This window comes from Megalobrama amblycephala, linkage group LG9, assembly GCF_018812025.1.
Source record: "Megalobrama amblycephala isolate DHTTF-2021 linkage group LG9, ASM1881202v1, whole genome shotgun sequence".
In the NCBI taxonomy this organism is placed as follows: Eukaryota; Metazoa; Chordata; class Actinopteri; order Cypriniformes; family Xenocyprididae; genus Megalobrama; species Megalobrama amblycephala.
The window spans coordinates 28,296,068-28,323,057 of NC_063052.1; the positions used below are offsets into that span (position 1 = coordinate 28,296,068).

Here is a 26,990-nt window from a genome sequence, read left to right on the forward strand (position 1 = left end):
GACAGTCAAAATGTCCGATATGTGAAATTGGATATCATTCGACTCGCCATGATTCCCGATCCAACGAGGCCAAATTTATGATTTTTGGACAAACCCATCAGAAGTTATAAGCAAAAACATACATTTTCATATCTCCGCACCACTAGGTGGCACTGCGCCGAAACGCTGCATGTTGCCTCAGGTCATGCTTGTGATGACAGGTACCAAGTTTGGTCTGAATACGATAAAGCGTTGCGGAGATACAGCCTTATGTCTATTTAGCAAGCACTACGTTACAATTCGTTCACGTGTTTTTCGAAAACGGTTTGAGGAATCAACTTGAATTCCATACTTTTGTTTGGCATGGTCTGACGATGATCTGGTTCAATTTTTCGTGATAATTGAGTAACGGCCTAGGAGGAGTTCGAAAAAGTAAGTTTTTCAGAAAATTCAAAATGGCGGAAAAAATTTTCATAACGAAAATGACGTCATAGGGTGCGTTCGATTCGTCTTGAGCCAAGGAATAAGAGGAAAGTTATTATTATGGTTCAAAAGTTATTAACATAAACATAAGTGCAAATTTGGACAGCTGGTGGCGCTAGAGGGATTGAGTTAAGGGGGTCGCACACCGGACGCGAAGCTCGGCGCCGCGCCGCGCAGCGCCACGCCGCGTCTCAGGTATCTCACACCGGACGCGCACATTCTATACGCGCGAGCTCAATTTTGAATCGGCTTCTGACAGAAGAGCTGCACGATGAGTTCTTACTTTATTTATTTTATTTATTTATTTTTTTTTTATTTGTATTGAATAATAGCTGACTTTTGAAGGTTCATTAATGAAGATCACATTATGTCTGTTTATTGTTTGTTGTATCGGTTGTCTAGGAACTATGTTACATTGTAGCAATATTATTTAACTAACTTAACTAACGTTAGCTAGTCCGAGTAAAAACGTTAGCAAAACAAGTTATTTCAGTAACACTTTACAATAAAGTTTCATTTGTTATCATAGTTAATGTATTAGGTTAACTAACATGAACTATGAGCATTTGTTACAGTATTTATTAAGCTTTGTTAACTTAATGTTAGTTAAAAAACAGTTGTTCTTTGTTCATGTTAGTTCAGTGCATTAACTAAGTTTAAATAAACTTTGATTTTAATAATGTATTAGTAAATGTTGTAATTAACTTAAACAAAGATTAATAAAGGCTGTATAAGTGCAGTTCATTATTAGTTCATGATAACTAATGTATAATAATATATAATATATTTAATATTTCGTATTTGTGGGGATTTCACAGTACTAAAGAATATTAACTTATAAATTATGCAGTATTCAACAGACATAATTACATTATATTATATATTTATCCAATGTAGACTATGAAGGTTTTGAATGCCCTGTTTTTTATGTCCTCCTCAAACAGATCAAATATTGACGGACAACAAAAAAACTGCTGCACTGCTACTTTTACGTCGAAGACTGAAAAATAGAGGCAATCGAATTTGCCTGTGCTTTGTTATTTCGCATCACTGAGGTTAGTGTATGGAAAAATGGCACAAAATAGCAAAATAATATATTAGAAAGGGCTACGTTTATTATACATTTTCCCCAAATATGTTTAGACCTTACTCAAGCTGTTGAACTCAGAATGTAAAACAAGTGTATCTTGTAGCACAGGGTGAAATCAGTATGTACATTGACGATTTGAGGGAAATATAATATAAATTTAATATAAAACCTTGAAATGGCGCTCTGTGGCGCGGCAGGATTTTGAACAACTTCCTGAGTCGTAGCTGGGCGCCGCGGACAGGCGCCGAATGTCGCCGCCGGTGTGCGTACTCTCTTAGAAAACAATGTGTTCGAATTTTAAAGACGTGGCGCGGCGCTGCGCGGCGCCGAGCTTCGCGTCCGGTGTGCGACCCCCTTTAGAGACTCCAAATTTGCTGTGGACAAAGGTCAGACTGTCCTCTAACTGTGTGCCAAATTTCACAACTTTCCCGCAAGCGGTTCTATGGGTTACCATAGACTTCAAGAGCGGAAGAAGAAGAAGAAGAAGAAGAATAATAATAAAAAAATAAAAAAAAAGAACGCCAACAATAACAATAGGTGCCTCCGCACCTTCGGTGCTTGGCCCCTAATAATAAGCGTACGGAACGCCAACAATAACAATAGGTGCCTAAGCACCTTCGGTGCTTGGCCCCTAATAAGAGTTGAACATCACTGTATAATATCAGAATTACTGATGAAGAAGAAAATAAAAAAGAAACAATCTGAGAAACAAAGAAGGAATGAAGAAGAATAAAAGGCTGAAAATGACAGAAAAGAGATTCAAGAGGAAATTAAATGACAGCAGAGAGAATGGGAGGATGAAAAGAAATGACGAGAGAACGAGAGGACGAAGAAAGAAAGAAACATGAGGAACAACAGAGAAAAACGAGAAGAACTGGAGAAAATGAGAAAATGATTGAGAGAGAAGAAAGTCAGAAGATAGAGGAGGAGAGAGAAATAGAGAAGAGAGAAAAAGAGAGAATATGAAGAAAATAAAACTGAAATGGAAAGATATTATGAACGACTGGAGAGAGACGAAGAGAGAAAGAGATGGAAAAAAGGATTAAAGATCTGAAATGAGAGTGAGAAGAAAGAGAAGAGAGAGAGAGGAGAAGAAGAGAAAAGAAAGAGAAGAGAAAGAGAGAGATGAAATGAAACAGAAACATGAAGAGGAAATAGAGGAGATGAAGATGAAGCCAGAAAACAAGCAGAAGAGTTTAATGAGTCGACAGAAAGAAAACTGCAGCATGTTCTGGAGCTCACAGAGATGATGAAAGAGTGTCAACATGAAAAACTGAAAAATAACCAGACTGTGTCATTCACTGATACTGCTGAAAGTCCAAAGATGAGACTCAAACAGCCATATTAATGCTTTATTTTTATTTTCTATAATACCATCCTGAAGTTTTACTCTTATCATTTTTGTTTAATGGGAGACGATTTGACTGGGATTGTCTGGAAAAAAAAAAGAGAAAAATGTTCAAAACATTGTAAAATCTCTTTCTGACTGCTGGATTTAACACTAAATTATTTGCCCACAACAGTGTTATTTTATTATTCTGATCCTGTTCTGACAATATCATGTGATGGACTGACCATCATTCAGTGTTTCCAATACCACAACATTATTTCCCTCCATTTTCTCCTCATGTTCATTACACTGACAACATTGTGTTTCATTTTGATTATTTAATGAATTCTGTTTCAGCATCCTTTATTGCATACTTTATTTCTTAATGAGGGACAAGAAATAGACCTTATGATAAACACTACCATAAATACATAAATATTTGATTCATTATTATTCATTCATTCTTAAAATCTAAGTAAACTTTGAAAAAATAAACTTTTAAAAAGTAAGTAAACTCCACAGGAGGAGGAGTCCCCAGATGAGTTTTGATTTCTCCCAGGGTTTCTTTCTATTAATATTTTAATGAGACACTCACCTCGAGAGAACAGTTTAACCACTGTTTTATTTAGACATGTTTTTTTAAAATCTATTTCTCTAAATTTTTTATTTATTTATTTATTTTTTTTTTTTGACTGTATATTTCACTCAGTGCTGTTTCTTCAGTCCTGCTCGAGTGGATGACAGCTCTTTTGAAACAGCTGTTTCTGTGATACTGATTAAATAATGTGTGTTCAATTTAACTTTTATGATATTTTTAAACGAAAGTGAAAATATAATATGTATTTGTAATTTAAATTATGTATTTTTAAAAAAATATATACACACCATTCAAACTACTGGGTCTGTAAGTTTTTGAAAGAAGATTCAGAAAAGCTGCATTTATTTGACCAAATATTTAACAGTAATTTAGTGAAATATTCTATAATATTTTATCTGTCAATTGAAGCTATTCAATAATTTGTTCAAAATGTCTGTATTGTGTTAATTTATTAACACACTGAGTAGAAAATCACATGTTCATGTTCCTCACATTCATTGGACGCTTCATGTGCATGTAAAGGTGTGACGTCATTGGCTCCGCCCACACAGGTTTCTTCCTGTTTTCATGAAGGGAATGACAAACCTCGACATGCAGGTATTGCTTTTACTTTAAAAACAGGCTTTGTGGAGCATAGTATAACATGTAAATATGATATACAACACAAAATTATGATTTTAGATTAATTATGAGCGCAGTTGTAACTGTATGAACTGCAGAAGTAGATGGTTTCACTTTCATGTTTACTACAAGATTGTGTTTAAGATTCAGTATATTTTCAGTGTAAAGTGTGCAATTAAATGTAGTTGTAATGAAGTGTGAAGGTTAAGATTTCATCATTATTGCATACATCTTTGTTAAAAATTGTGCTAAACTAACATGCTGCTAAACTAATTTCTCAAACAGCTCTTGTTTTGTGATTAAATCAAATATGTTTTGAGTAAATCATTGTGATCAGATGCTCAGATTTACCAGCATCCAAAAACAATCATTCAGTTTTTATAAGAGTAGAGATTTATTTAATGTGTGATTTGGAGAAAACAAACTCCCATACAGAATAGTTTTAAACAACAGCATATTAAAGTATTATCATATTAAATCTAATGTTGCACTCAGTGTGATAAGATGATCATTAGTGTGTGTTAATGAAGTAAAACGAGTGTAATCTCTGACAGGACGATGAAGAGACAGACGTCAGGAGTCAGAGAAGATGATGGACTAAAGACTGAAGAAAGAACACAATATCATCATGTCCAGCAGAGAGAGCAGAGGTCAGAGATTATGAATAACTGAAACTGTTAAACTACTTAGTATTGAAATGATGTGCTTCATACTTGATAAAACACTGAACATGTTTTGTGCATATAGAAACACTGTGTACCAGTGTTGGTCTTCTAGATTTATTCATCATTCAATCTGACTTTTTAAAAATGTTCTTGTGTTTTGTGTTTTTTTTAGTTAACCTGTTATCAGTTAGTAGTTATTGTATCCAAGAGTCAAAAGTAAGTGTCTTTGTTTCTGCAGCTGTTGTTCATGGTTCTGCTCGCAGGAGAAGACGGAGCAAAGAGAGAGACCCTCCCTACAGTAAGTCTTTACATGAACATTGATTAACAGCATGTGGTAATTGTGGACAAACTTGGTCCCTTTAAAACAAGCCTGTGTTTCTATTTCTGCTGGTGATATTGATGCATTGAAAGATGTATGTGTTATATTGTAAATATCACACATGTTGTGTTTCAGTGAGTCATGTGACTCCTCTGAGGATTGTTCTTCTGGGGAAGAGCGTGTCAGAAAACAGTGAAGTGGGAAACTTCCTGTTGGGACGAGCAGCGTTTGACAGTGAAGCTCATCCAGATGTTGTAGAGAGACTCAGAGGAAGATTGAAGGACAGACATGTGATGATCATCAACAGTCCTCAGCTGCTCCAGACAAACATCTCAGATGATCAGATCACACAGACAGTGAGAGAGTGTGTGTCTCTGTCTGCTCCAGGACCTCATGTCTTCATACTCGTACTGCAGTATAAAGACTTCACTGAGGAGGACATGACAAGAGTGAAATATGTGCTGGAGAAATTCAGTGAAGAGGCAATTAAACGCACTATAGTGATCACGACTGATGAAGAGACTGATGAAGGAGCATCTGTGAAAACTAATGAATTAATTCATCAATTCACTGCAGAGTGTGGAGGAGGACATGTTCAGCTCGATAATGAAATAAAGAGACTGATCTCTGGAGTATCTCAACAACTAGAGAAGATACTCAGAGAAAACAATGAAGAATTTCTCACATGTGATTATGATGCAGAAGAAACACTGGTGGATGAAGATCTGAGCAGATCTTGTGCTTCACTCAGAACAGAGGAAGATCCTGATGGTGAGGACACTCTTATAAGAAAATAAGATTTATTTGCAGTATTTAGTGTGTACAGGAGACATAAAACTGTCAGTGTCCAACAACTGAAAAACAAAAACAGTGAATACAGCAACTTTAGTATAATACAGGATTCCTCTCAAAAATGTCAACTTTATATAGACCTGATTGATTTAGCTAAATATGAAATCAATAAAATCTGTGCTGCCTGATAGAGAAGAGCTGTTCAAAAGTCACCAGTAGTTTCAGAAACACTCATCCATTACTGTCCATCTCAGACTAATCATCTGTTTTTTACACACAATTGATCATGTGAAGTGTCAGACACTGGACAAACACAAAGATTCAGTCATAATCGATCATTGAGTTCTGTTAATCACGGCATGTGTCAGGATTTGTATCATACTGTATAGTAGTTAATGATATCAAATCACATACTACATTTGAGTTAAAATATTAAACATACAAGCCTACAAATAAGGCTGTAAGTTTGTTTGATTCATAATTTCTTTTAAGATTAAGTAAAGCTTGATTCATAAAACGGAAATCTACAGTATCAACTGTTTACAGACTTCCAGTTTACAATAGAAATGAAATCTGACACAGACAATATCTAAATATGTTGACGTAACACATGTTTCTGTGTTTAAGGAGGTGTCAGTGACACTAGACAACAGAAGCTGAACATGTTCCTGTGTGGAAGTGATGAAACACTGAAGAACTCTGTATCAAAACTAATAAGAGAGAAGAAACATGTGGATCTTCATGGACATCAGATCAGTCTGGTGGATCTTCCAGCTCTGTTCAACACTCGTCTCTCAGAGGAGGAAGTGATGCGTCAGACTCTCCGCTGTGTGTCTCTCTGTCATCCTGGAGTTCATGTTTTCCTCCTCATTATTCCTGATGCTCCTCTCAATAATGAAGACAAAGCAGAAATGGAGGAGATCCAGAGGATCTTCAGCTCCAGAATCAACAAACACATGATGATCCTCATAATGCAGAGTTCAGAGCATCAGACAGCAGAACTCAATGAAGAAACACAGTCTGTCATTGAGAGATTTGGAGGTCGACATCATTTCTTTGGTCCCAACACACAAGTGTCCACATTGATGGAGAACATTGAGAAGATGCTGGAAGAAAACAGAGGAGAGTTTTTCTCCACAGAGACATTTCTGGAGGCGCAGATGAGAAAACTGATGAAATATGAAGAGATGAAGAAGAAAATTAATTCACTAGAAACACATTTACTGACACAAGGTAATGAGCAGAAAATCAGTTCATGTCTTAATCATTAGAGCTAGAAAAATGACAAAACAATTTGAATTTTACATTTAAATTCTACAGCAGTAAAAGTGTTTTATGCATTTGTATTTTAAAACAGCAAAACTGCAACATTCAACATTATAATGTAAAAAAAAAAATGTAAAATTCGAACATTTAAAATTTTAAATGTAAACATTCCGATTGCAAAACAAACAAGGTCAAAATGTCAAGCTTTAGTGTTCCACATGAAAAGTATATTATTATTTTTACATTTAATCTTTTAGCAGATGAGCAAATGAGGACAACGATAGAAGTAATCAAACCAACAATATGATAACAATGCAAGTGTTGTGACTAGTTCCAGTTCCCTTTCAAGGGAACTCGCGGTGCATAATCGCTATGGGAACACCTCAGCGTGATGTCGTCGTGAAGCACATTTGAAATCTGTCCAATAGGGAGACGGTACGTCATAGGCGGGTGACGTCACTGTCTTATTTATTGTTGTCTGTCTACCATCATTCATTCATTTATATTATGGCGAGTGAGCAGCAATTCAGGAAGTGTGTTCATCTCTATCCTTGTTTCATTATGGACGGGGATACACATGGCAGTGCAGCATGCCCAGGCATCTCTCGAGGGGGCTGCCTGCATGCACTGAGAGCAGTTACCCATGAAAACATTTCTAAGGAAACGGGTCAAAAGTGCTTATTGTACTCCAATCCCCCTGTTTATCTTTGAGTCACTTGAATTAATAAAGATGTTTTCTTAAATTTCAGTATGATTTGTTCTGTTTTTAAGTTTCAGGTTCAAGAGAAAACACAGATGAAGTGAGGATTGTGCTGCTGGGAAAAACTGGAGTTGGGAAAAGTGCAACTGGAAACACAATCTTAGGAAGAGACGCGTTTACAGCAAAAACATCTCATGAGTCAGTGACCAAAGAGAGTCGGAGTGAAACATCTGAAATCAACGGCCGACATGTTACTGTGATCGACACTCCAGGACTGTTTGATACTGAACTGAGTAATGAGGAGATCCAGAGAGAAATCAAACACTGCATCTCCATGATCCTGCCTGGACCACATGTGTTCATCCTTGTGCTCAATTTAGGACAACGATTCACTCGAGAAGAAGCAACATCAGTGAAGATCATCCAAGAGACGTTCGGTGAGAAATCTTTAATGTTCACCATGGTGCTCTTCACCAGAGGAGATGATCTGAAGGACCAAACCATTAAACAGTTTCTAGGAAAACCTGGATCTCCTCTGATGAATCTGATTGAAGCATGTGGAAACAGATTCCATGTGTTCAATAATAATCAGACTGGAGACCGAACACAGGTGTCTGATCTACTGGAGAAGATGGACAACATGGTGACAGCGAACGGAGGGAGTTTCTACTCATGTAAGATGTTCAGAGAGATGGAGAGAGAGAAACAAGAACAACAGATGAAGATCCTGATGGACAGAGTCAGAGAAAGAGAAGAGGAGATGAAGAAACTACAAGAAGAAATCAGACAAGAACGAGAGACATTTAAAAATGAAATTGAGCAACTGTGGCAAGAAAAAGAGAAAGTAAAAACAGAAAAGGAAAAATGTCAAATCAAATACGACACAGAAATAGAAAGACTGAAGAACAGAACAGACAATGAGAGGAAGAAAAGTGAAGAAAGAGAAGAACAACATAAAAAACAAATAAAAGACAAAGAGAGAGAAATACGAGAAGAGATGAGACAAGAACGAGAGACATCTAGGCATGAAATGGTGGAATTAATGCTAGAAAAAGAGAAAATACAAAAAGAAATAGAAAAACTTCAGATCAAATACGGCACAGAAACAGACAGACTGATGAACAGAATAGAGAACGAGAGGAAGAAAAGAGAAGATGAGATTAATGAGAGAGAAGAAAGATACAAAATATTAATGAAAGAGAAAGAAGGTCTTCATGAAGCAGAAGAAAACAAAATGAAGATGATGATGGAGAAACTGAACAAAGAAAGAGAAGAACTGATGAAGAAACATGAAGAAGAGAAAGAGAGAATGAAGATGACGATGGAGGAAGAACGACAGAATCAGGACAAAGAGAGAAAGAGAAAAGAAGAAGAACTCAAAAGAGAAATAAGAAAAGAAGAGAAACATCAGAGAGAGATACGAGACGAGATGAGACGAGAACGAGAGACTTTTAAACATGAAATAGAGGAAATGAAGGAGGAAAAAGAGAAAGATAAGGAAAAACTTCAGATGGAAATAGACAGACTGATGAACAGAATAGAGAGTGAAAGACAGAATCATGAAACAGAGAGAACGAAAAGAGATGCGATAGAAGAGCGATATAAAACACTACTGAAAGAGAAAGAAGAGAGTGAGGAAAAGATTTGTGAGGAAATCGAGAGAGAACGAGGGACATTTAAATATGAAATGGAGGAAATGAGGCAAGAAAAGGAGAAAATAAAATCAGAAAAAGACCATCTTCAGATGGAAATAGACAGAATAGAGAATAAAAAACAGAATCATGAAACTGAAAGAAAGAGAAGAGAAGAGGAGTTTAATGAGAGAGAAGAACAATATCAAACAGAAATGAAAAAGAAAGAAGAACTGATGAAGAAACATGAAGAAGAGAAAGAGAGAATGAAGATGATGATGGAGGAAGAACGACAGAATAATGACAAAGAGAGAAAGAGAAGAGAAGAAGAATTCAGAAAGAAAGAAGAACAATATAAAAGAGAAATGAAAGAAAAGGAGCAGATACGAGATGAAATGAAGAGAGAGCATGAGATGTTACAAAATGAAATGGAGGAACTGAGGCGAGAAAATGAGAATGTGAAGAAAGAAAAAGAAAATCTTCAGATCAGATACGACACAGAAACAGACAGACTGCTGAACAGAATAGACAACGAGAGGAAGAAAAGAGAAGAAGAGTTTAATGAGAGAGACGAACAATATAAAAAAGAAGTAAAAGAGAAAGAAGAACTGATGAAGAAACAAGAAGAAGAGAAAGAGAGAAATGATGAAGAGAGAAAGAGAAGAGAAGAAGAATTCAGAGAGTTGGAAGAAGGATATAAAACACTAATGAAAGAAAAGGAAGAAAGTGAGGAAAAGATGCGTGAGGAGATGTCAAGAGAACGAGAGGAATGGGAGAAACAGAAACTAGAGGAAAAGACAAGAGAAGAAGAGAAACAAAAACGTAAGCAATACAAACTTTTTAATAGACAAACTCAAGTAACTGATCGCACAAGCATTTACAACCATCAGTTCCCTTTTGATACTTCACTCATACTGTGTGTAACTGCACGGCCATTGGCTCAAACTGGAAAACTTTGAAACAATGATGCCGCTGCAGAGCTGCGCGAGCCTATGGCAATGCAGCACTAAAGCCCGCCAAAATTGGCAGGGTGTTTCACAGCGATCGCCCGCTCTGTGGACCGTCGCTCTCTAGCAACTGTTCACCACAGATACAGAGCTTTTTTTCTATTTGTGTTCTTGCTGGCGTTTGTTTAAAAATGCCGTGCCTCCGAACGCGCCATTTGCCGGGTCCGCCCCCACAAACCGTGTTCGTCGAGGACGATAACTCTCATCTCAACGAGCTTATTCTGACTCTCAGCTGGATTTGACATGATGCTCTCCCCTGACTTAGGTGAGACTCATGATACATATTCAGTCTGATAGTGTGCATTTCTCCGGTGTTTGTTGTAATGCCGAATCTCTCAGCGTGTCGCTTGCCGGTCCCGCCCCCGCAAGCCACATTCATTGATAAATATGACATGACACTCTTCCCCATCTCGGGTGAGACCTATGTTATATTTTTTTTTTTATTTCTGCCGTGTTTGCTGAGTTTCTCAGTGCGTCACTTGCCGGTTTCGTCCCGCAAGCCGCATTCATTGAGAATGAGGGTTCTCACAATTAGGGCATAAGAGCATATTTTATAATTGTTTGTCTTAAAATGCCGAGCCTCTCAGCGCGTCACTTGCCGGCCCTGTCCCTGCAATCCGCGTTCATTGAGGATGAATGCTCTCACTGAGAGAGCGAGTTCAATGCCCATTTATGTTCAGCTGAACATGACACATTCTTTCTGCGTCCAAGTGGCTCTTAGAATGAGCTCTGCCCAGGCTGCGATCGCTAAGAGCATCGAACATACTGGGCAAATTGAATCTGGGAGCAGACATGCTATCTTGGAGCAATGTCGCCTCGGACGAGTGGATGCTCCATCCCCAGACGATTCTCAGAATCTGGGAGATCTTCGGGAGGGCAGAGGTTGACCTCTTCACCTCAGAAGACAACTTTCATTGCCCAAACTTCTTTTCGAAAAGACACAGATAACTGTGATGACTGGCCAGGCAGTGGGACGAAACAGCCTTGTTGTGTGTTTCTTAAGAGGTTCTAGGCGGTTGAAAAACCCCCCCAAAAAAAGGCCATTAAATGTATAATATATAAAATGAGTCTATTACCCTATTATACTTGCATTCAAACTGTATCTCATCTGATTGGTGTGACTTACAATTTACTAACTTAATAACTGTTCAAAACATTAATTTGTCTATAGCCATGATTTTTTTACACAAGAATTATGGTGGGTTTTTCCTACACTAAAGGGACCACTTGGAAGTCAAAAGAAATTAAATAGCTGATATCACTTTGACTATAAATGTCTAATGTCTAAATGCTGAAGTGCAGAATACAGAACACGTTTTACAACAAGCCAGACAAACCTTGACAGTGACAGCGCTGCGTCACGTCTCAGACAACTCACAGGTATCACACACCAGATGAGCATGCTTAATTTTGGGAGAGTTTTACATCAACAGGGAAACGTTACATATGCCTATGTTTTAATATTTCTAATTGAGGTTAGTGTACATGGAAAAATGGCACAATAGAGCAAAATGAAAGAAAAGGCTACGTTTATTATACATTTTTAGACTTTATTTAAGCTGTTAAACTAAGAATGTAAAACTAATGTATCTTGCAGCACAGGGTGAAGTCAGTATGTACATTAACAATGATTTGAGAGACATATAATATAAATTTAATGTTAAAACAATGTACATGGCGCTCTGTGGCACAGCAGGATTTTGAACAACTTCCTGATTCGTAGCTGGGAGCTACGGACAGGCGCCGAATGTCGCCGTCGATGTGCGTACACTCATAAAGACGTGGCGCGGCACTGAGCTTCGCATCCGGTGTGTGACCCCCTTAATGTATGTTTCTGTCTACCTAACATGTTACAACAATGAAAATCAAAAAAAAAAGTCTCTCTTTGTAAACTTTATTCAATGCAGTATGCTCGAATATCAGCAGTCATTTACTCCATCATCACCCTGGTGTTGATAGTGCAAGAGCAGTTGAGACTTAAACAGCTTACGTTGCTATCTGTGTTTAAACTAAACTCATTTAAACCCTGCCATTTTAAACATTCGAGCGAAAGACGCAAAAGAGTAGTGAAGAGGATTAGGGCCAAGCAATAATAAAAAAATAAAACCATCTCGAGATTAAAGTTGTTAAATTTCGAGAAAAAACTTGTTAAATTTCGAGAAAAAAGTCTAAATAAAATGTTGAGAATAAACTCATTAAATTACGAGAAAAAAGTAATTAAGTTACGAGAACAAATTTGTTAAATTATGAGAAAAATGTCATAATTTAACCAATTTGTTCTCATAATTTAACGACATTTTCTCGAAATTTAACAACTTTAATCTCGAGATGGTTTTTATTTTTTTTATTATTGCTTGGCCCTAATCCTCTTCCATAAAAGAGAACTCGGGTGTGCTGTGAGAAGATTTTTGTGTGCACAAATATTGAGTTCTCTTTCTAGTCTTGTGCTTGAACAGACAAATCCACAACTCTTCTGGGAAGGCTTTCCACAAGGTTTAGGAGTGTGTTTATGGGAATTTTTGACCATTCGTCTAGAAGCACATTTGTGAGGTCAGGCAGTGATGTTGGCGAGAAGGTCTCCGCTCTAATTCATCCCAAAGGTGTTCTGTCGGGTTGAGGTCAGGACTCTGTGCAGGCCAGTCAAACTCGCTCATCCATGTCTTTATGGACCTTGCTATCTATCTATCTATCTATCTATCTATCTACAGTGGGTATGGAAAGTATTCATACCCCCTTAAATTTTTCACTCTATGTTATGAGTGAAAAATTTAAGGGGGTCTGAATACTTTCCATACCCACTGTAGATAGATAGATAGATAGATAGATAGATAGATTGTAGCCATTTGCTAAAATCATTTAAGTTTTTTTTCCTCATTAATGTACACACAGCACCCCATATTGACAGAAAAACACAGAATTGTTGACATTTTTGCAGATTTATTAAAAAAGAAAAACTAAAATATCACATGGTCCTAAGTATTCAGACCCTTTGCTCAGTATTTAGTAGAAGCACCTTTTGATCTAATACAGCCATTATTTTTGAGTCTTTTTGGGAAAGATGCAACAAGTTTTTCACACCTGGATTTGGGGATCCTCTGCCATTCCTCCTTGCAGATCCTCTCCAGTTCTGTCAGGTTGGATGGTAAACGTTGATGGACAGCCATTTTTAGGTCTCTCCAGAGATGCTCAATTGGGTTTAAGTCAGGGCTCTGGCTGGGCCATTCAAGAACAGTCACGGAGTTGTTGTGAAGCCACTCCTTCGTTATTTTAGCTGTGTGCTTAGGATGTGCTGCTTGGCGGTCGAGCGCCGGTTTGATGTGTCAGAGCAACTTTGGACACAGACACTGCTGACGTGAGCCAACCCTGCAGTCTGTTTCGTCGCCACTAGTTTGACAGCTTGACAGCTATTTAATCAATTAACATTAACTAGCTAGCTGCTAGCAAATTAGAAAGATATTTCAGCCTACCTGCACTGCTCCATTGAAGGCAATATCCACTCTGACAACATAACGATAATCCGATTTATAATCACGTTGATGTTTTTTGATTCAGAAATCTCTCCTCGTTTCAGGCAGCTAATCCAATTGTAGTGACAGGGGTAACTCCAGGCGTGCCGTTGACACAGGGGACGGGGGGTCAAGACCCCCGCAGTTTTGAAAAGAGGGAAATTGACCCCCGCACTTTTGATAAGGGCTGCTTCAATGAGTCACAATATATCATCTTTTAGCTTAGGATATTTTCTTTCAAATGAGACCATTTTCACGTTTCTGTGAGCTTTCGTTAATAAATAATCAACTGTTTTGTCGTAGATCTGAACAGGAAATACGCTGAAACACGTGATCTACAAACCATAGATCAAAGCGTGCTAACATTGTAGAACAGGTCGATGGTATATAAATCATGCCCGAACATTAGCTTTTGTCAATCAAGCCAAACCGGCGTCCATTCAGAAACTGAGAAATTTGACACACACAGTAAAGAGACTGATCTCCTAGGTTGACACGCAAGCTGGCTTGACTGAAGTTTTCATGAGGATTTATAGTTTATGGACTGTTTTGATTTCAGTAATTACATCTAGAAAGGTAATGCATTAATGGCATCTATAAACAAGATATCTGAAAGCGAAACGAAAGTGATTATTGCCTCGACCAGCGACACAGTGAGGAGGACGCACAAGAGGAGACCTGCACGTTTCATTGGTATGTGTATACAGTAGTACTGCATTTACAATGCTTATCAGTGGTGTGCACTTTGAAGTGAAATTGCCCTTTGCGGTCGTATCGCAGTTCCCCCGTGTTCCCATTTCTCCCGATGTAAACGTGAGCTCCAGTCCATTACAAGCCTTTCAAAGAAACTCCTTTGCCCGTGTTTGGCACACATGCACTGCCCATGGTCATAACAATACAGTTTTTTAACTACTGTTTGTGAAGCAACCTTAGTCTGTAATGGATTACTTTTTAAATAAAATGAGCAAAACACTTTGTGGTAATAGGAGCATTGCAGATGCCTCTTAATCTTGAGGTTTAGCCTGAGCAATTTTAACATTCACAACATGGAAACATCATTAAAACTATTAAAGTAATAAAAACAATCAACATGTAGTAAGAAACACAAGACAATTGAATGAACACATTTAGTTTGTATATACTGCGCTTTGCTTTTGCAATAGTGTTTTAGTTGTTTAAGGTCATTTAAAGGGAGAGTACATTATCTACATTTTGGGGGTGAACATCAGTGGTCATGGTTTTTATCTAAAAAAAAGGCATGAAAATCCCTCACCTTTCGGCAAAATTTGCCGTTTTGAAACCAAAATAGGTGACCTACGTGAATCGTGTAGATTCGATGAGATTTATTTTTTTTTGGGGGGTGGGGGTGTATTAATATTCAGTGAACTGCGAACAGGTGCGCGTGCCAGAAGGGAGCGCGAGTGCATAGAAATATTAATGCGAAGGGCCTTGCCTCACCAGTGCAGACCACCATCAAAAGCTGAAAGCATGCCTGGCTTCGGCGATTTACCTGACTGAATTTGGTGAGTGATGGTTTCAGGCCCGGATTGGCTAATCGGGAGCACTGGGAGAATTACTATATATTACTATATGTATATCTCGTTATTTCAACATAATAAGTCGTTATAACGACATAATATCTCGTTATTTCAAGATATTAAGTCGTTATAACGACATAATATCTCGTTATTTCAACATAATAAGTCGTTATAACGACATAATATCTCGTTATTTCAACATAATAAGTCGTTAAAGACATAGTATCTCGTTATTTCAACATAATATCTCGTTTTTTCAAGATATTAAGTCGTTATAAAGACATAATATCTCGTTATAACGACATAATATCTCGTTATTTCAACATAATAAGTCGTTATAACGACATAATAAGTCGTTATTTCAACATAATAACTCTTTATTATCTATCAAGTATGATAAAGGACGTTCCCCTGATAACGTCCCCAGTGGCGCAATGTTAAAATATTGGACCGCCAGTCTAGCTTTTACTGCGATCGCCTCGGTTCGAATCCGCCTTTTGCCGAGTTCGTTCTTCTCTAGTTTCACTTCACATATCAAAAAAGGCATTTATTTTCAATAGAAATTAAAGCAATGTTATAAAAGTGCAAATAACCTGCCTAACGAGTGTTTAATAAAATTCAAAGTATTTATTGGGCAGGATTAGCAGCATGTTCGATATTACCCACTAGAGGGCAGAATAAGACAGGGAATCAATTAAACAGCGCAATAGTTATGTTGAACTACTGTTACAATTTGGTGCTCCAAAATCCCAGAGGTTTATCATGGGAATTTGCGTTCATCCCAGGCTAACCTTTATTGAGGTTAAATTTATTAGACCATAAATTTATTAGACATCCTATTTATACTAAATGACAATAGCAGCATTTTCACGATATGCTATTTATACTAGGTGAAAATAGCGATATATTCTATTGACACCATGTAAAAGTAGCTTATCAGTTCTTTGCAAGAAGTGTAAATAGTATTTAGATGCTGTAGGCTGGTATTGGCAGATACTATTTGTACCTCAGTATTTTTGTACAGGATGCAATAATATCATATAGAGTGATTATATTTATTAAAATTATTAAATGGATGCTGCATTATTGGGAGAAAAAAAACCCTCCACTTTCCACCAACCCTACTCAATGAACACTTTTAATATTATTAAACACTTGTTCACATTTTATTTCCACTTTTTGAACATTATTTTCATTTTATTGAAAATGTATATGATGAGAAAATAGGAGTGAGCTCTATTATTGGGTGAGCTCTGCAAAATGCTGATTCGACCCTGCAGCGATCGCTGTAAAAGCCAAAATCTGAAACCCTACATTCTATTGTTACGCCACTGAATACATCGAATTACAACTGTCCCTTTTTAAACTTCAGTGGCCCAACCAGACATTGGAACTATACTGTAAAGAGTGTTTGTCAACAAGGGACGCTATTTGCACTTACTGTAATAGACACTCTGTGTCCTATTATTTCAATATATTAGCACATATTTTGATTTTTATATCTTTAGAAAATATTACAAAGCAGTTTGTTTGCAAACCCAGAATAATAATTAAAAAAAAACCCGCTTAAAAACGTTTTTGGCCCCTGGACTAGTGCATCTCTATGTTTTATTATAGTTCAAATCAGATTGGACACCGGGCTGTAAGTTTGACACCCTGACATTTGCACTGTAAATTGTTTTATTTACTATGGTCTAATAAATTTAACCTCAATGAAGGTTAGCCTGGGATGAACGCAAATTCCCATGATAAACCTCTGGGATTTTGGAGCACCAAATTGTAACAGTAGTTCAACATAACTATTGCGTTCTTTAATTGATTCCCTGTCTTATTCTGCCCTCTAGTGGGTAATATCGAACATGCTGCTAACCCTGCCCAATAAATACTTTTAATGTTATTAAACACTCGTTAGGCAGGTTATTTGCACTTTTATAACATTGTTTTAATTTTTATTGAAAATGAATGCCTTTTTGATATGTGATGTGAAACTAGAGAAGAACGAACTCGGCAAAAGGCGGATTCGAAACCGCGGCGATCGCAGTAAAAGCTAGACTGGCGGTTCAATACTTTAGCGTTACGCCACTGGGGACGTTGATAGGGGAACCTCCTTTATCATACTTGATAGATAATGAAGAGTTATTATGTTGAAATAACGAGATATTATGTCGTTATATCAAGATATTAAGTCGTTATTTCAACATAATATCTCGTTATTTCAACATAATAAGTCGTTATAACGACATAATATCTCGTTATTTCAAGATATTAAGTCGTTATAACGACATAATATCTCGTTATTTCAACATAATAAGTCGTTATTTCAACATAATAAGTCGTTATAACCTGGGCCGCATTAATGCACGGGCTTACCTGGGCTTAAGCCCAGGGCCCCGGGCTGAGGGAGGGCCCCGGTGATGCCGGAAAAAATATAACCGCATTTTATAATGTGATGACTGTCGCTTTAACAACGCTTTGATTTTAATACATGTGCTGTTCTGCGCGTGAAGTTCATTACGACACGCCACGTCTAGCAGCAAGCAACTAAGTATCAGTATCTGGACAACGCGGACAGACCCAGTGAGAAACCAAATGCTGCTACGCGTTTTTGCTTTGAAAAATGCGAGACGCGGGCAGTGGAATGGGGGAAGCCGCAAGGTCTCGAGACGCTTTTTAAAACTTTTTTTTTAACTTAGCTGAACTGTTTCATGGCTTTAGAACGCCATGTCATGCATCAAGACGCGAGCGCAACGGTTCTGCACGTCCTTCTAGCGCATGCTTACATAGAAAACCAAAGAAAAAGTAGCGCAGAAAAGCGCGTTCTGTGTGAACAGCCCCAAAGAAGACAATGTGTTCGATTTTTAAAGACGTGGTGCGGCGCTACACTTATCGACCGATGTGCGACCCTTCACTCACTGAACCCTGCAGTCGTTAGTAGTCCAATAAAAATACAAATCATGCAAAAATACAGTTTCTGAAAACGTTCAATGAGGTAAAATGTTGAAATGTTGAAATTAACAATGAACAATACTTTTATTAACCTTACAGATGGAATCTTATTATAAAGTCTTACCATTTCATATAAATCAAGTCATGCTTAAAGATGACCATCTTTAAATATCTATATACACAAAGGCCATAGCATTGACATTAGACACATATTGTATGTATGTATACATTATTTGCTTCCATTTTAGAACACTGATTATTATTTAAATAAGATTTGTATTGTATTACAGTGATGATAAAAGAGAACTGATATCGAATGCATTTCTGATATGTCTGCTGCATAACGATACAGTTTGCTTTCTCATGACACTAGTTTTAATTATGCAACTTTGCTGCATAACGAATCGATAAAAGCGACCAGCTGGATATAAACTAATGCAAATACTAATGGTAACAATCATGACATTAAACATTTGGGTCGAACTTGCGTGTGTTTTTGTCACATTGTTTTAAAGATCAAAGTGCAGGATTAAAAAAGTAATTTTTGCCTTAAAGAATTAATTGATTCTTAACTGCCGAAATGAGTCTTCAGCAATTCCAGTCTCACTTTCTGTTACAAACCTACATAACAATGTAAAAATGTGCGTAATGGCAGCCGGTTGCTCGCGAACAACATCTATTTTGACCCGCCTTCAAACACTGAGACTGGACTCTGTGGTTTCAGGCTTTCGAGGAGTGCATGTGTATGCAAAGACTACAAAATCGTATCATTTGACAAACTAAAATATAACAAGTTGAGAGAGCCCTCTGCTATGAACAATAAAATGCTGATCAAAATCATTCTGTAGATGCTGGTAGTGTGAAAGCTACATCTGATGACAATAAAATATTTCTGTAGGCCTGTGCCTTCTCCTTTGTGTCAGTATCAAATATAAGAGTGATGCTACCATTAAAGGACAGAATATAAATATAAAATACAGTGCTCGACATTAAGCCTGGTTTTGTGTTTGTCCTTTGGACAACTAAATTGGTCATTTACTTGTCAGAGTAAAAAAGTAGCTTGTCTGGGGGAAAACAATTATTAATTATTATTCAAATCTTTTATCTTTTATTTCATATTCTTACATTTTATAAATTAAAATAGTAAGACACTATAGGGCTGTTACCAAATTAAATAATTTACACTGAAAAAGTACAACTGCGTTCAATAATGTTATGAGATTCTTTAAATATTTTTGAATAAACAAATAAATGCAGGTGGGAAATTTATACTTTTAAACATGAAATTAAACCGCCAGTAGATGGCGGCAAGTGACCGTCTTAATGAGTGAGCCACTGAGTCATTTATTCAAACGATTCACTCTGAATCAAGAATAAAGCAGTTGTTTATGAATGGGCGATTGAATCTTCACTCAACCGATTCGTTCAAAACGCTGAATCATTCAAAACGGCTGAGCACAGCTGCGAGATGCGGTGCTTCTGCTTTGTTTGGAACTATTTTCGCTGCTACAATAGCACAAAAAACAGGCATATTGCATCTAAAACGTAAGTGATTGATATTAACTACTTGTTTATTGAACTGTTGTATGAAATTAGTGTCAATTTCAATTGAGGTGATATTCAGGAATTCAGCACTTTCGGTCGTGTGATGCTTAACTTTATCATATGTCGTAAATAGCAAGCTAAACCCCATTGAATTTTTATTGCAACATGATAACTGAGTTTCTTTGTGTGAGCAGAGCTCATTTGTTTTGAATTCTCCTCAAGAGGTTACGTGATCCTCAACAGCGCAATATCACCGCCAGTACATCCACTATCAGTCGCCACTTAAGCTAGATTAATCATTCTCGCGTTTTGGTTGTTATTGACATTTTAATCAAGCTACTTATCTGGTCAGGCAAGTAAAATTCTCTTTCACTTCAAAAAATCCACTTGTCCCGCAGTCCCGGACAAGCGTATGTCGAGCCCTCGTAAGCCTATGTGCCGGGACTCAGCCCCGGACGGCCCCGGCCCAATTTAACCCCTGAATGTAGGTAATAGTGCTGATGGATGAAGGGCCCCCTCAAGAGGTAAAGCCCAGGGGCCCCTTGTAGTCTTAATGCGGCCCTGGTTATAACGACATAATATCTCGTTATTTCAACATAATAAGTCGTTATAACGACATATCTCGTTATTTCAACATAATAAGTCGTTATAACGACATAATAAGTCGTTATTTCAACATAATAAGTCGTTATAACGACATAATATCTCGTTATTTCAACATAATAAGTCGTTATAACGACATAATATCTCGTTATTTCAAGATATTAAGTCGTTATAACGACATAATATCTCGTTATTTCAACATAATAAGTCGTTATAACGACATAATATCTCGTTATTTCAACATAATAAGTCGTTATAACGACATAATAAGTCGTTATTTCAACATAATAACTCTTCATTATCTATCAAGTATGATAAAGGAGGTTACCCTATCAACGTCCCCAGTGGCGTAACGCTAAAGTATTGAACCGCCAGTCTAGCTTTTACTGCGATCGCCGCGGTTTCGAATCCGCCTTCTGCCGAGTTCGTTCTTCTCTAGTTTCACATCACATATCAAAAAGGCATTCATTTTCAATAGAAATTAAAACAATGTTATAAAAGTGCAAATAACCTGCCTAACGAGTGTTTAATAACATTAAAAGTATTTATTGGGCAGGGTTAGCAGCATGTTCGATATTACCCACTAGAGGGCAGAATAAGACAGGGAATCAATTAAAGAACGCAATAGTTATGTTGAACTACTGTTACAATTTGGTGCTCCAAAATCCCAGAGGTTTATCATGGGAATTTGCGTTCATCCCAGGCTAACCTTCATTGAGGTTAAATTTATTAGACCATAGTAAATAAAACAATTTACAGTGCAAATGTCAGGGGTGTCAAACTTACAGCCCGGTGTCCAATCTGATTTGAACTATAATAAAACATAGAGATGCACTAGTCCAGGGGCCAAAAACGTTTTTAAGCGGGTTTTTTTTTATTATTATTCTGGGTTTGCAAACAAACTGCTTTGTAATATTTTCTAAAGATATAAAAATCAAAATATGTGCTAATATATTGAAATAATAGGACACAGAGTGTCTATTTACAGTAAGTGCAAATAGCGTCCCTTGTTGACAAACACTCTTTACAGTATAGTTCCAATGTCTGGTTGGGCCACTGAAGTTTAAAAAGGGACAGTTGTAATTCGATGTATTCAGTGGCGTAACAATAGAATGTAGGGTTTCAGATTTTGGCTTTTACAGCGATCGCTGCAGGGTCGAATCAGCATTTTGCAGAGCTCACCCAATAATAGAGCTCACTCCTATTTTCTCATCATATACATTTTCAATAAAATGAAAATAATGTTCAAAAAGTGGAAATAAAATGTGAACAAGTGTTTAATAATATTAAAAGTGTTCATTGAGTAGGGTTGGTGGAAAGTGGAGGGTTTTTTTTCTCCCAATAATGCAGCATCCATTTAATAATTTTAATAAATATAATCACTCTATATGATATTATTGCATCCTGTACAAAAATACTGAGGTACAAATAGTATCTGCCAATACCAGCCTACAGCATCTAAATACTATTTACACTTCTTGCAAAGAACTGATAAGCTACTTTTACATGGTGTCAATAGAATATATCGCTATTTTCACCTAGTATAAATAGCATATCGTGAAAATGCTGCTATTGTCATTTAGTATAAATAGGATGTCTAATAAATTTATGGTCTAATAAATTTAACCTCAATAAAGGTTAGCCTGGGATGAACGCAAATTCCCATGATAAACCTCTGGGATTTTGGAGCACCAAATTGTAACAGTAGTTCAACATAACTATTGCGCTGTTTAATTGATTCCCTGTCTTATTCTGCCCTCTAGTGGGTAATATCGAACATGCTGCTAATCCTGCCCAATAAATACTTTGAATTTTATTAAACACTCGTTAGGCAGGTTATTTGCACTTTTATAACATTGCTTTAATTTCTATTGAAAATAAATGCCTTTTTTGATATGTGAAGTGAAACTAGAGAAGAACGAACTCGGCAAAAGGCGGATTCGAACCGCGGCGATCGCAGTAAAAGCTAGACTGGCGGTCCAATATTTTAACATTGCGCCACTGGGGACGTTAACACGGGCACGTCCTTTATCATACTTGATAGATAATAAAGAGTTATTATGTTGAAATAACGACTTATTATGTCGTTATAACGACTTATTATGTTGAAATAACGAGATATTATGTCGTTATAACGAGATATTATGTCGTTATAACGACTTAATATCTTGAAATAACGAGATATTATGTTGAAATAACGAGACATTATGTCGTTATAACGACTTATTATGTTGAAATAACGAGATATTATGTCGTTATAACGACTTATTATGTTGAAATAACGAGATATTATGTCGTTATAACGACTTAATATCTTGAAATAACGAGATATTATGTCGTTATAACGACTTATTATGTTGAAATAACGAGATATTATGTCGTTATAACGACTTATTATGTTGAAATAACGAGATAACTTTTCGATTTTTTTTTTTCCTCCCTACCAAGTTTTTTTTTTTTTTTCCACCATGCGGTTCAGGGCTTCCGTAAAAGATAAAGGCATGTATGCAGCTTAATCATATTGTAATAATAGTAGACAAATAATAAAATATATGGCCTATCACTTATGTTATTTTGCTTGCTATGCTATTACACATTGGTCAACAATATTAATTTTTCTGTCCAACTAGCTTAACCAGAGAGTAAAATGTGATTTTGTAACATGTAACTTTTTTTTTAAACAAACTTAATAGCCTACTTTAATATTTTACTGTAAAGTTGGGCAATTTTGTAGGATTTGTTTATGGTATTTTGTTTTACTTATTTGCCCCAATTTGTAATAATTGAAGTATATACATTTATATAAAATAGCAAATTTTTATGTTAAATTCACTTTAATAAAGATCTACATTTCTAAATTTCATTCATAATGATAGACATGAAAAATGTGCCTGGGTTTAGTGGACAATTACTGCCATCTACTGGAAAGCAAACACTTAATTAAATAAAAATTAAAATAACATAAATTTTTAACTACAGCCACTAGATGGCTAGAGAATTAATCAGTGGTTCACATTATAAAATCATTATTATAACTATAAAAATAACTTTATATCAAATTTTACTATCATTTTTGTACTATCATTTGTATTATCATGGGTATTTGAAGATATTTTTGAAAAATGCAAATTTACAAGGCTGTAGAGAACAGTGCACTATTGCAGACTTATATACTGAGGTTTTAATTACATTATTTTAATATAGTCAGTCGTGAATTAAAGCGAGCCGGTCTAAGGCATGAAACTGCAGGGCTGAAAATTAGTCCCAATCCGGCCCTGGATGGTTTCAGTAATATTAATATTTTCTGGTATATCTAAGTTAAGTTACCCAGGAGCTCTGTTGACATAGACTTAGCTAACGTTAGCTACAGCTTGATGAATTGAGTCATTGAACACAGCAGGAGAGAACGCAACGTTAGCCAGCTAGCTAAAGCTCTGGTGGAAAAATTATTAGCTAACGCTACCGTTTTTGAGGAGGTAGATTTTGAGGTGAGGGGACTGACAAGGCAGAAGGTAAAGTGGTCCACCGTTCTATCAATAAGCAGACCTGCCAACCTGTACGCAATTTGCGTAGCGGATACGCATTTTGACTTCAAAGTACGCTGGTACGATTTGTCACTCTAAACTACGCAAAAACCTGGTGACGCCTCTGTGCACGTGCAGTCCTCAAATCAAGCAACAGCAAAAGAAGAAGAGTTCAACCGATCACAGTGATAGGTTCTTCCCCCAAATAGCAAGTGGGAATGATTGACAGATGCATAAAGCCTATCATTAAAAAGAGACTGAAAATCGACACCAGTAAATATTCCCTCGATCCCCCTTCATAATACTTAGTAAGGAGGCCATAATAATTTTTTGACTCATGGCTGAAGTTAAGTTTCTCCAGCTCTCCCCAGGTTGGCAAAAAAAGCATCTCAAAATGCATCAGATTGATGCTTTAAAATATGGAATATTTAAAATTTTCTTACGGGGGAGCATGCCCCCGGACCCCCCTAGAGGAGTAATATCCTTCTCACCTTTTTCACCCCTGACCCATTTTCATGCCTTTTAAAAAAAATTCTTCCCGAGAAGGCATTACATGAATGCATTACCACTAATCTGGCTGGTGTAAAAACTTTAAAGGCTTTTTTCTCAGTTTCAGTGTTTGCGTAGTTACTGCACTTTGCCTTTGTGGGGCAGTATACATGAGACAATTCCCATTTCTAATGAACTGTTCAAGGAACAAAAAATTTGCCAGTATCTATAATTTTCCTTTCAAAGTGTTGTGCTGCAAGTCTTCCTGTTGTTTTATTATACATTTCTAAATTAATGAATTAGTTAATTAATAATCAATCCTATCTTAATGAGATGAATGACAGTAAAGTCATATCATAACTTCATAATCATAATTTCATATTTAGAATAATATTTTATGTCTCTTTCATCAGAGATCAGCTCCAGTCCAGATGATCCAGTGATCCAGATTCTTCTGATGGGCAGAAAGGGTTCTGGGAAAAGCTCATCTGGAAACACTATACTGGCAGAAAGAAGGTTTAAAATTAAGAAACATGAGTCTGAAGTGTGTGAGGCTAAAACACAGATAGGAGAGAAGCAGGTGCATGTGATTGATTGTCCAGATCTCCTGGATCCAGATCTGAATAAAGAGCAGCTGGAGATGATGAAAGAGCAGCTGGTCTCTCTATGTTCAGCAGGTCTCAGTGCAGTTCTGCTCACCGTTCCTCTAGAGGAACCTGTGCAATATGAAGAAAAGATCCTGTATTTTATTAAGTGTTTATTTGGTCCTGAAGTTCAGAAGTACATCATGATTCTGTTCACACATGAGGATGATCTGGAGGATCTGGATGAGACCATTGATGAATATCTACAAGATCATGCAGATCTCCAGCAGCTGGTGACTGAATGTGGAGGAAAGTTTCACTGTTTCAATAACAGGAGTAAATATGACGATCAGAAACAAGAACTGCTGCAGAAGATTGAAGGAATGATGATGGAGAACAGAGGGAAATTCATCATGGAACTAATGAGAAGGAATGACAGCAAAAAAGATTGTATAAATTGTAAGTTTTTAAATATTTTTATTTATTACATTATTGATGACTTTCATAACAGACATATTGTGATTTGATCTGGGAAGAATCCCTGTTTGTGTGTTTTATTACTGATTTGATTTGATCTATAGTTTCAGGAAAGTCTCCAGCTGAAGATCCAGATGAGCTTCTTATTCCTGAAAGGAAAGATCAGATCAGGCTGCTTCTGCTGGGAAAAACTGGATCTGGGAAAAGTGCCACTGGAAACACCATCATCGGCAGGAAAAGGTTTGAATCCTCTATCAGTTCAACCTCTCACACAAAACAGTGTCAGTCAGAAACTACAGTGAGAATGGGTAAAGAGATCACAGTGATCGACACACCTGGACTTTATGATAATGTACTCAGTGAGGAGGAGATTAAATCTGAAATAGTGAAATGCATAACTTACTCATCACCTGGACCACACGCTTTTCTTATTGTGATTAAAGTGGGTCGATTCACTGAGGAGGAGAAAAATACAATAAAGGAGCTCAAAGAAGTGTTTGGAGAAGAGATGGAAAAATACACCATGATCATCTTCACTCATAAAGATCAGTTAGAGAAAGAAAATAAAACCATTGAGCAGTTTCTACAGAATGGTAATGCAGATCTTAAAGAACTTGTACAGAGTTGTGGAAACAGATTCTTCTGTTTAGACAACAAGTCTGCCAGTTTCCCACAGTTTAGAGATCTGATCAGTAAAATAGAGAAGATGGTGGAAGAAAATGGAGGGACACACTTCACCAATGACATGTTTAAGGAAACAGAGAAACACATTCAGGAGATTGCTATAAAGGAGGCTAAGAGCATCAGTCATATAAAGTTTCAACTTGCAGCTGGAGCTTCAAGGAAAAAAAGAGAGTGTGTGATTCAGTGAAAAACCTCATTAAACACCAAAGACTACTGACAAACTAATTACGTCTCAGTCACTTCTATTCATTCACCTCATGCTTTCATAAATACTTTGCTAAGCTATTTCGGTGTTTGATTCAATCTCTGTCAAAGATTTCTAAATGCTGTAAGAAATATATTACTGGATACACTGAATGAAAAGTCTAATTTCCGGGTTTAATCGGACATTGAAAATTTCAGTAAAACTTGAGGTATATGACCGTGTGTGTAAATTTCCCAGTCAAGTGTGGGGAATCCCGTACACATCCACACACTTGAGATGCACTGAGATTTTCGGATACAGGACTTTTCTGACATAATCTGAACATGTTCAGAGATTTCCAGTATTCTTTTACCACATGGGGGCTTTGCAGTAACATTTTGCATGAAAATGTGAATCAAAAGACAACGG

At 36.8% G+C, this 26,990-nt stretch overlaps 1 protein-coding gene across 3 annotated transcripts; it reads left to right on the top strand.

Annotated features, from left to right (window-relative positions):
• Positions 1-4,002: 4,002 nt before the first annotated feature.
• LOC125275508 (interaptin-like) lies at positions 4,003-26,678 on the top strand. Of its 3 annotated transcripts, none has more exons than XM_048202501.1 (8): positions 4,003-4,077; positions 4,656-4,751; positions 5,005-5,064; positions 5,221-5,856; positions 6,505-7,110; positions 7,915-10,296; positions 25,046-25,675; positions 25,798-26,678. In XM_048202501.1, exons 2-8 carry the CDS (start codon positions 4,730-4,732, stop codon positions 26,562-26,564), a joined length of 5,103 nt encoding a protein of 1,700 aa, XP_048058458.1. In that variant the 5' UTR covers positions 4,003-4,077; positions 4,656-4,729; the 3' UTR covers positions 26,565-26,678. The 3 variants fall into 3 exon arrangements, with proteins under 3 accessions (XP_048058458.1, XP_048058459.1, XP_048058460.1); XM_048202502.1 differs by having other exon boundaries at positions 7,921-10,296; XM_048202503.1 differs by lacking the exon at positions 5,005-5,064.
• The last annotated feature ends 312 nt before the right edge of the window (positions 26,679-26,990 follow it).